General features: G+C 41.9%; 1 protein-coding gene across 8 annotated transcripts; it reads right to left on the bottom strand.

Moving 5' to 3' along the window:
* Nucleotides 1–1,241: 1,241 nt before the first annotated feature.
* UBP27 (ubiquitin-specific protease 27) lies at nucleotides 1,242–8,688 on the bottom strand. Of its 8 annotated transcripts, none has more exons than XM_078578499.1 (13): nucleotides 8,438–8,688; nucleotides 6,344–6,578; nucleotides 5,940–6,063; nucleotides 5,309–5,409; nucleotides 4,993–5,226; nucleotides 3,947–4,015; nucleotides 3,714–3,845; nucleotides 3,343–3,480; nucleotides 3,073–3,135; nucleotides 2,784–2,996; nucleotides 2,656–2,670; nucleotides 1,616–1,845; nucleotides 1,242–1,555 (listed from the first exon to the last, which is right to left on the bottom strand). In XM_078578499.1, exons 1-12 carry the CDS (start codon nucleotides 8,584–8,586, stop codon nucleotides 1,618–1,620), a joined length of 1,701 nt encoding a protein of 566 aa, XP_078434625.1. In that variant the 5' UTR covers nucleotides 8,587–8,688; the 3' UTR covers nucleotides 1,242–1,555; nucleotides 1,616–1,617. The 8 variants fall into 8 exon arrangements, with proteins under 8 accessions (XP_078434625.1, XP_078434627.1, XP_078434626.1 ...); XM_078578501.1 differs by having other exon boundaries at nucleotides 1,242–1,523; XM_078578500.1 differs by having other exon boundaries at nucleotides 1,242–1,484; nucleotides 8,438–8,687.
* Between the last annotated feature and the right edge of the window lie 2,018 nt (nucleotides 8,689–10,706).

Genomic DNA, 10,706 nt, shown 5'->3' with positions numbered 1-10,706 from the left:
TGAAAAATGTCAAGGAATTGATTAAGCAATGCCACGTGGCAAGATCTCAACCGTCGGAAGCGAATCTGACAGATTTTGTCCATCGTCCGAGAACTCCAGACGGGACGGTTTTTCATCGACGATAGGAAAACCGTTCTGTCTGTTCGTCCCGGGACAAATTTCTGTCCTGGTTTTCGTCCAATCTCGCAGACAGGACAATTTTCACGTCCTGGTACGAAAAAACCATCCCGTCTGCATCCCTGCACTATACATGGACCTCTGGTCCGAGTCTGGTTTGACCCTCGGGCCAGACTCAGACTGACACCCCAGTCCACCCTGAAAATGGCAGACTGAAGGTCCTGGTCCGGTCCGGTCTGACCTGTTCCCATTCCAAAATGCCGAACCTTTAAGGATATAATTTGTCTAGAAGGGATGGAGGACGAATGACGGTTACAGACATGACTGAATGGTCATCCGCTCATTGATCCCCCCACATTTCATCTTGACTGTCATCCTTCTGCTTTTCGTCATCGTCACCATTCCGTCATCAGGTCCCATTCAGTCATCCATCTGTCATAAATGACGAAATGACTCTCTCTCTTAAGCTCTCTCGCTCTCATTTTCTTCCACTCTCTCCTTCTTTCCCACTCGTCCATGTGTCATTTCTGTCATTCGTCATATTGGATGGATGACTGGTGACATCTTACAATTGTCCATCCACAGGTTTGATGGTTGCCAAAGTGACACGAAACAGATGACAATCCATCATATGTCCTCCAATCCTATCATCTAGAGATTAGGTCAAGATGAAATGTGTAGTTGTATGATGGGATAAAATCATAATTTTCAGAATTAATGAAAAGTGTAGTTGTACCTAGAAGTCGGTTGACCGTCGCTGTTTATCAACACATCATCTGACTGGGGCAATGTTTGGAATTTAATTTATATCCCAATGTCCACTACCATTCACCAGTTAGTCAACACCGGAACTGATGAGAACAAACTTAGAATTTACGTTAGTCATGAAAAGGGTAGAGGGTAGATGATTGACCAAATAGAAGAGAGAACAAGAGGGATATGTTGTTTATAAATTTCCCACATGAACCATTTGCTATATAAGTCAACCATCATCCTTTAAGTCAACGCTGCACCAAATTTTGAATTTCATTTTTTATGAAAAATGTAGTGATTTTATCAGAGAGACTGCTTGAATCTCGTTCAATCCTGAGGGCAAAATCAGAAATTTCATCTTCTGAAAAGCCTAAGCAAAATCAGAAATTTCGTATTTCATTTTAATTGCTGGTAAGAATTACAATTCTACCCATCACTCAATGTGGGTCAACTTTTAATTCCAGTAATTTATGAAAAATGTAAGAACTGATAAAAAAGAAGAGGTTGTTGTCGCCGTGCTCCGCTCGGCCTTTAAAGAGAAGAAGTCAACATTATGTGTGACAGGGGAAAATCTGAATTTTGATAATTCCCATCAGCATCCTCTAATTTAGCCCCTGTTCAAGATCAGTCAACCATCCCCCTCAAAGTCAACTCTGAACTTGATGGGGGCAAACTTGGAATCACGCTGATCCATGAAGAGGTTAAGAGTTGGCCATAAAGACAAGAGGGGGAAGATAATCCTCACCATTAGGAGGTCAACGCGTTGACTCTTTCGTAGAAGAGGAGACTCGCCTCCGCTCCCAGAACATCCGCCTCAGACACCGGCAAGACCCGGTCATCGGACACGTAAAACCATTGACCCAGTTGACCCCCGTCAACGCCCACTCTTCTATAAACTGCATAATGCCCGCTGCCCGGAACACCATAGTGCTCCACAACCGACGTCAGACGGAACATGGACTTCAATGTAGAGTCCTGTATGAAGATTTTTTTTATAAAAATCCAAAAAATGCCTGCAATCTATGAATAAAATGTAGAGAGAGAAAGACCAGGTATTGATGGCAGATGATGTTGATAATGATGAAAAATATTTATCCACGTATCATCTGCACAGTCATTGTCCGAATGATGAGATGACCATAACAACTCGTCGTCATCTCCGTCATCCAACGGAAACAGATGAAAAGGAGGACGATAACTTGTCGTCGTCCACTCTTCAATGTTGATGACCAAGTAGGGACGTTTGGCATCTAACCCTGATCGTCATCATCCCGGTGGTTTCGTCATCGTCATTCATAACAGCAGACATATGATGATTTCATCATGGTCATCGGCAATGGCGGACTATTTAGTTGTAGTAACTATCTCATGAGAAAAGCCATAGGAGTCTACGAGATGATCCTAATATGGCAATAGGGAACGGCAGACGTCATCTGTCACGTCACACGTCACGGTGACAGCAAACGTGACGGTGACGGTGACAAAATTAGGAGCCCGTGACGGTGACAGTGACGGATGACGAACTGGGCGTGACAGTGACGTGACGGTGACGGGGGGCCTCGGACGAGTGACGTGACGGGACGGCCGTTATGGATGACGACCGTGACGGGTTTTTTAAAATGACCAAAAAAGCTTTAAAATCGTTAGATTTAAGCTTTTCGACGGCCGAGATTTTGCCATGTGACGTCATTAAACTTGATTTTTTGGCATTTTGCAGGAAAGTCCCTGCATTAATTCGCAGTGCGCAAAAGGATGCCGTCCCATCACGTCCGGGGCGTCACATACCGGACATGCCGTTCCCTATATGGCAATGCTTTATGGTTAGGCAAATAATTTTGGTATAGATAAAAACAAATGCAGAGAGAGAGAGAGAGAGATGAGGCAAATGAAACATGCAAAAAAAAAAAACCTACTTCCCCATAAGATGAAGATAACGGCAGATCATTAGAGACTGTCTCGTGGGATATGGCAGACGATTCCATAAGATGATCCAAATATGGCAATGTTTTATGCTCTATAGCAGGAAGATGATGATGATGCCCGTAAAAGCTGGACGCCGGCTTCATGCCCGTTGCAGCTGCCGAGAATGGAAATAAGTCCAAGAACAGAGGAAATGAAACATGTCCCTGCAATTCAGGCCCAACACGTGTAACTATGCGCGCAAAATAAAAATAGTAAGTTATGCAGTGGAGAAAGAATTGCCTGAATTTTTATAATCTCCCCGGATAGATCCATGGAAGCCCGATGGAGATGCATGCAAAAGATCTGAAGAAATAAAAAAAATTCTGCCCAAGTTATGATCGCTAGAGAAAGGAGATCATTGGACTGAGAGATGGGAAACAGAAGGGCTACTTCTCATCTCAATTCTTGGCTACCTTCCTAAAAGGAGAAAAATTAAATAATGAAATGCCCGAAATACCCCTGTAAGGTTGATGATCGCATAACTTAGGAAGGAGAAATGGGTCATTATACCTTTGGACAACGAGCAATTGTTAGTTTCTTAGAGGCGCGTGAGGATCCTGTAGGCCATGGAAGACCTTCTTGAGCAAAGAGCCTCCGACAGTCGCAGGAGTCCAAACCCATGCATTTACTAATTTGCTCTATCTTACCCTGCGTAGAAAATTGTTTAAATAAGTGTGAAATTTATGCAATAGATGCCTCTAAAGGAACTTTAAAATTTAGAGTCATAATATATTCATTCGTTTAATAAGAAACAATATAATTAAATGAATAAAATAAGCAATAATGAGTGGAACAAAAATTTTAGCGGGTATCATCAAAGCTGTTAGCTAAAATTTGTGTTAGTTTTACAAATGAGAATCCAAAACATGAGAGAGAAAGACCTTATTTTCTTCAGGTCTGAGAGATAAATATTTCAACGCCTTCATATGGGAGCACCGGCTGCAACGATAGCTCTCTAGACCCTCCCTTGCCGTGAAGTGCTCGAGGCACTCTTCCAAACTGCAGCCATTCTTCTGACGTGATATCCCCATGATTTGAAACAAATTTTTTCATTGTAATAGGAAATTTAATGCTCTCAAAATTCATTGAAAAATGTGGCAAGTAGAAGAATTACCAAATCTCCGTTTCCATCCAACACTGGCGAAATGTTCAGACAACGAAAAAACTCAAAGTCCAACGACAGCTGTGGAGAGAGAAGCCAGCGAGAGAACATCAATCGATTTTCGACAAAAGATTGACACAAAAAGCATAAACCCAAATTAACACATAAGGGTGTCAAAATTTGAAAAAGGTGAATAGCGGATTCAAATGGCATCGTTTGCTTGAGCTTACATGCCTGCGATTGGGCTGGAATGTCCACTATCGTCAGACTTCACCATACGCTTGTTAAATAGAAATAATGTACCTAAACATACTCTTAGATGAATGATCAGTGAGGTTCTTAGTGGCACGACTCCGCTATCTAGCCATCTTGAGAAAATAATTTCCCTGCTCAGAAATGTTTGATACTTATGCCATTCTAGCTTCTCATCTAAGTCATTTCTCTTCCTTCCTTCTATCTTCATCTGATCTCAATGAGGCTTCTATAATAGAGATGTTGTATATCTCTATTTTATATCTCTATTATAACAGAGATATTGTATATCTCTATTCTATACCTCTATAATAATAGAGATATTGTATATCTCTATTATAGAAGCCTCATTGAGATCAGATGAAGATAGAAGGTAAGGACGAGAAAGGGCGAAGATGAGAAGCTAGAATGGTGTAAGTCTCAAGCATTTCTGAGCAGGGAAATGATATCCTCAAGATGGCTCGATAGCGCAGTCATGCCACTAAGAAACTCACTGAGCATTCATCTGAGACTATGCTTCTATAATAGAGATTAATTGGGGACGTGACTAGAGATTGATTGATCTCAGTAGGGATATGTCCTCGGACGAGCCAGAGGAAAATCGAGCGAGACAATCAACACAGAGAGGTAGTGGATCGTTGAGTCAAGCTTGCTTCACTTCTCAATTCTTCGCTACCCTCTTAAGAGATGGCTTAGATATTTCAAAGGGAAGGGGAAAATTACCCTAGCATTAACGGACCATGAGAACCCTAATGGGCTAAAGTGTGGAATAACCCTGGGGAGTATAGGATAGTATCAGTTCAGACCTGAGAAGAGCAGCTCCCACAAGTTAGAAGACTCCCTATAATTCCATCAAATTGACCAAATAGCTGATGTTGCCACCGCCGGCACTCACTTTTCTCTGTTCTGCACATCTCTGGGGAGGACACCGTGCAAGAGGAAGAACACACATCCTTTAAAGATCCGAAATTAGGCAGATAGTTTTGCGACGTCTCTTCCTCTAAAGACGTCAAAAGAAACAGCAAAGCCTCCGCTGCATCCTGTATGAAAAATATTGTTTTAAAAGAATAAGTTAGTTAAGCATGAACGTGATTATACTTCAACGGAAGCCAACAAGGGAACCTGTTGTCTTGCCAGACTAAAATCGGAGGCATAGGAGCTCATTGCCAGCATAACTTTCCTTGGACTAAGAACGGTTCTTTCTTTACGAACTACACCGAGTTCTGTGAGTGAAAGGTAGGGAGTAATTTCAGAAAGAGTAATTTTCGTAGAAACAGAAGAAAATATATTTTTAATCAACGGCAGAGTATGTGAAGAAGACTGTAGACCTTCATAAAAATATTTATCGAGAGAAAGAGAGAGAGAGAGAGAGAGAGAGAGAGAGAGACGGAAGAAAACGAGGAAGAAGGGAGAGACAGAGAGAGAGAGAGAGAGAGAGAGAGAGAGAGAGAGACGGAAGAAAACGAGGAAGAAGGGAGAGACAGAGACAGAGAGAGAGATGAAGAAGAGAAGGAAGAGACAGAAGAGAGCAGGGTAGCCTGAGGAATCCTCTCCCCCTCAGACTGCTTCAAACAACGAACAGCATGTAATACGACGGAAAGATAACGCGGATCATTTTAAACCAAGTATCCTCCAATCTCCAATTTATTCTGCACATTTCAGTTTCTTCAGAGAATCATTGATCAGAAATAGACCAAAAGGAATACGGACTGGGATATATCAGGAGACTTATTTTTTTGAGATGGAATCTCACCTTCCAACAACAAAAACAAAGCCACACTTAATGGAAAATCCTCTTCTCTTTCAGCAATATCTTTGTCATCAGCATCAATATTATTTCTGACAAAAGAATGAAATGATCCACAAGTAGCAAGCGCCTGGCCACAGGTCATCGAATAATAAGTAATTGAGCGCATACATTGCAGGGTTCAGAAAATAAAAAAAAATGATAAAGATGAAAAGATCCTTCAAATCCAAAAGGTGGCAACGAAAGCATCAAGCTGGAGAAGAAATATACGCAACAAGATAGGCATGGAAGTATATAAAGGATATTTTTCTGACTTCATATTTTTTCATCACTTTTAAAGAATTTTTTTTTCTACATCCAACACAACGATGTTTTGATTAAGAAACTGATAGTACTTTCCCAGCATGTACCTGAAGAACTACGTTGAGAAAACAATTATTCCCAACATTCTGAAGCCCGGCTACCGTGTATTCCACTTCTGACGAATCGCCCTGTGTTGATGTCCAGGGGGATAGAAGATGGAGGGCCTTGCCATCTCTCAGCGATAGACTTAGAGCAGCCACTCCAAGTGCCACTCCCAGGACTCCAGATAGAATGTGATTGATTTCAAAATGCGGAAATCCCTTCGGAAGAGAACATCTCCAGCTAAGAATTAAAAAAATTTCAAATTTTGGAAATGTTCCAGTAAGGTTTGGACCTCGTCATTAACATGATTAGAGCTATACGGTAATTTCTACAGGGGAAGTTTCTCAGATGGCAAAAAAGGAATATGTTGAGTCCAAATAACAGAAGGATTGGCTACTAGAAAATGAAATTCAATCGGCTAAGCTTGTTACATTCCTGAAATCTGTATTTTGACTTAGAAATCAATGATCCGAGAGAAATGGAATGATTGACATTTGAAACACTGAGGAGGTTGAGATCAAACGAAAGCTGGAAAAAACTAAGATGAGATTGTTCAAAAGTAGCTCCCAAGAGAAAAGGCAGAAACATTTCAAAAAGCTGAAGTGGACAAGGCTTGAAACAAAGATGAAACAATGCGAGGAGGTCATAAGAACAGTTGAAAAGGATGAAAAAACCAGATATAAATCTAGCTAACGTAGATTAAAATTAGTTTTGGAACTAAACGGCAAAACAACTTCAAACAACTGAACTGGACAAAGGTTGAAACAAAGATGGAACAATGCAAGGATGCGATATGAACAGCTTATATGATGAAAAGTATTGTTAAAATCATTTAAAAGTAATATGGAAACGAACAGGCATCACAATTTCGAATAACTGAAGTGGACAAAGGTTGAAAGATGAAACGATGCGGGAGGCCATAACAACAGCTGAAAAGATGAAAAATTCAGTTAAAAAACCGGGTAAAGTAGATTAAAAAGTAATGTGGAAATTTTAAAACCAAACGGCGAAACAATTTCAAACAGCTGAAATGGACAAGGGTTGAAACAAAGATGGGACAATGCAAGGAGGCGATAAGAACGGATGAACGGATGAAAAAAACTAGATCAAATCTAGATCTAATCGTTCCAAAGTAATTTCGAAAAGAAACGACAGTACAATTTCGAACAAGTGAAATGGAAAGTATTGAAAAAAAGATGAAACGATGCGAGGAAACATAAGAGAATCTGAAATAATGAGTCCGAGAAAGATAGGACATCCAAGATAGTCAAAAGGGAGGAATCCTTGTGCGTAACAGATAGAATGTTGGATTATCTGAGAGCGCTTTGTAGTGGTGGAAGGACCAATTATAAAGCTACTCTTAAAGACATTGAGAAGTTGGCCCGAGGCTTGCTCGTACACAGTCGTTTAAAAATACATCGAAACGGATAGGCAGAACAATGTCGAAAAACTGAAATGGGCAAGGTTTGAAAGAAAGATGAAACAATGCGAGCATGCCATCAGAACAGTTGAAAGGATGAAAAAACTAGATAAAATCTAGATAATTCGTTTCAAATTAATTTCGAAACGAAATTACAGAACAATTTCGAAAACTGAAATCAGCAAGGTTCGAAACAAAAATGAAAGAATGCGAGGAGTCCAGCACAACAGCAGAACGGATGAAAAAAACTAGATAAAATCGAGGTCAAATTGTTTAAAGTAATTTCGACATGAAAAATCAGAACAAGTTCGAAATTAATTTAAACGGACAAGGTTTGAAACAAAGATGAAACAATGCGAGCATGCCATCACAACAGTTGAAAGGATGAAAAAAACTAGATAAAATCTAGATAATTCGTTTCAAATTAATTTCGAAACGAAAAGGCAGAACACTTTCGAAAACTAAAATCAGCAAGGTTTGAAACAAAAAATGAAAGAATGCGAGGATGCCATCACAACAGCTGAACTAATGAAAAAAAGTACATGAAATCGAGATCAAATCGTTTGAAGTGATTTCGACATGAAAAATCTGACCAAACTCGAAAATTGAAATCGACAAGGTTTCAAAAGAAGATGAAAAACAATGCCACGATGAATCAAGAACAGATAAAATGACGAACGCGCTCACTTGAGGTAGCTCCAAAAGGGAATCAACATCGTCTCTCCCCGAGCTGGCTCGTCGCTCAAGCATCTGTTGTCGTAAACTACAGCTAGCTTTAGCTCCAAGACTGCAACTTTTAAATACTTCTAAACTTTCGCCATAATCCATTCCCACATGTTCAATTAAACTTAGCTCATGATCAAATATTAAGCTGCGTATTTTTTATGGGTTTTTTCGCAAAGTTTGTTGGAAGTGAGAGGACAGTTGATTACTCGCTCGGATGTCAAAGGATTATAGTGCAAGGATCGCGGACGGGATGGTTTCTGCCTCGAGTGGGAAACATATAGTGGCCTGAGAGCTCCAGCTGGCCAACACACGTGTTGTGCCACGTGTCAATTTTTTATTGGATTAATGTTGTCCCACAGTCTGCCATACACACTGCTTTGTCATGTATGTTAGACGGGACGAGAATGTCTTGGATGGGACAGGATGTGGACGAAAATATACAAGATGGGACGAATTGGGGAGCGAACAATTCAGACAAACTTCTACAAATATACAAGATGGGACATAAGACGGGACGATCTTCACCCCGTGCTATACAGAGGATATACGCTAATTGCTACATATAGTACACCATTAGGGAAGGACACAGTCCGGTCTCGGTCCGGTTTTATCGAAAACCTAAACCTAATCCTGAAGTTCGGTCTGGTCTCGGTCTCGGTCCGGGCTTGGTCCGGCTTGGTCTTCGGTTGGTCATGTTGACTAGTCAATGTTAAGTTGACTTGGTCGTCTCACTGCATCTAATGTCACCTATGGTGCTGCAGCAGTGTTGAATAATGAGAGAGTGAGAGCGGAAAGTGGAGTGTGAGAATGAGAGTCGGAGAGAGTGACATTGAGATAGTGCAAAGGCAGAGAGAATACCATAGGGAGAGAGTGAGAGAGAGGGAGAGAGGTGGAGACGGAGAACGGGAGAGAGGGCGACAGAGGGAGACACGAGGAGAGAGAGAGGGGGTGAGAGAGAGAGGGAGAGAATGAGATAGAGAAAGGAGGAGAGGGAGATCGGAGAGAGAAGGTGAGAGAGAGGGGGAGAGAACGAGATAGAGAGAGGGATAGAGGGAAAGAAAATGAGTCAGAGAGAGTGAGAACAGGAGCAATGGAAAGAGGGAGCGAGGAATTGAGAGCGAATGAGAGAGAGAGAGAGTAAGACTAGAATAGAGGGAGAGAGAGAGAGAGAGGGAGAGCGGGAGAGAGGGCGAGAGAAAGAGAGGGAGAGGATGCGATAGGGAGAGAAAACGAGAGGGAGAGAGTGAGAACGGGACAGAGGGCGAAAGGGAGGGAGGGAGAGTGAGACCGGAACAGAGGGAGAGTGAACAAACGGGAGAGTGAGACCGGAACAGAGGAAGAGTGAAAGAACGGGAGAGCAAGAGAGAACGAGCGGGAGAGAGGGAGAGACAACGAGAGAACGCGCAGGCGAGAGGGAAAGAGGACGACAGAGAGAGAGAACGAGCGGGAGAGAGGGAGAGAGAACGGGAGAAAAAACGGAGGGAGAGAGGGAGAGGGAGCAGGTGAGAGAAAAAGAGTAATGGTCTTTGGTCCGGTTCGATGTGCGAACCGGACCTGGACCGGAACGTTTGGTCAGCTCTAAAAAGGTTAACAGACAGTTCGGTTCGGTCTGGTCAAACAGAACTTCTAAGTTTTGGCAACTTTGTTAACTAAGTGAAGATACGAGGGTACGGGTAATGTATATGACCTCTACTATATGTGTATGATATGTATAGTATATACAAAGAGGTAACAGGAGGGAGAAGGGGGGGAACTAGAGAGAGTAAAATTTAAAGGAATCTTTTCATATAAATAATGATGGTTTACTCGTGCTTAGTTGACACAAGTGACCCTCTGTCCACTTCAGATCCGATCCAAACACGATCTGTGCGTCTGTTCGGATCGGATTGTTCGAACAAGATGTCTGTTCAGATCGAATGTTCAAATAATATCCGATTCGAACACGTTGTTCGAATCGGATCGAATCGAATGTTCGAATCCAGCGGTCGCCGTCCAGACCGCCAGCGGCCGCCAGAGAGAAAGTCGCTGGCGGTCGCCGGCGCCGCTGGCCATTTGTTGGAGCTTGTTCGAACTTGTTCGAACAAGGTCGAACAAATGGCAATCGAACATGAACGAACCACATTGTTCATTCGAAACTTTTGATCGAACACGAACAAAGGGTCTGTTAGATCGAACGATTCGAACAGATTGTTCGAATCGGCATTTGTTTGTTCGAATCTGTT

The sequence above is a fragment of the Wolffia australiana genome, chromosome 7, assembly GCF_029677425.1.
Source record: "Wolffia australiana isolate 7733 chromosome 7, ASM2967742v1".
Taxonomy (NCBI): Eukaryota; Viridiplantae; Streptophyta; class Magnoliopsida; order Alismatales; family Araceae; genus Wolffia; species Wolffia australiana.
This window is presented reverse-complemented; position numbering and strand designations above follow the sequence as displayed.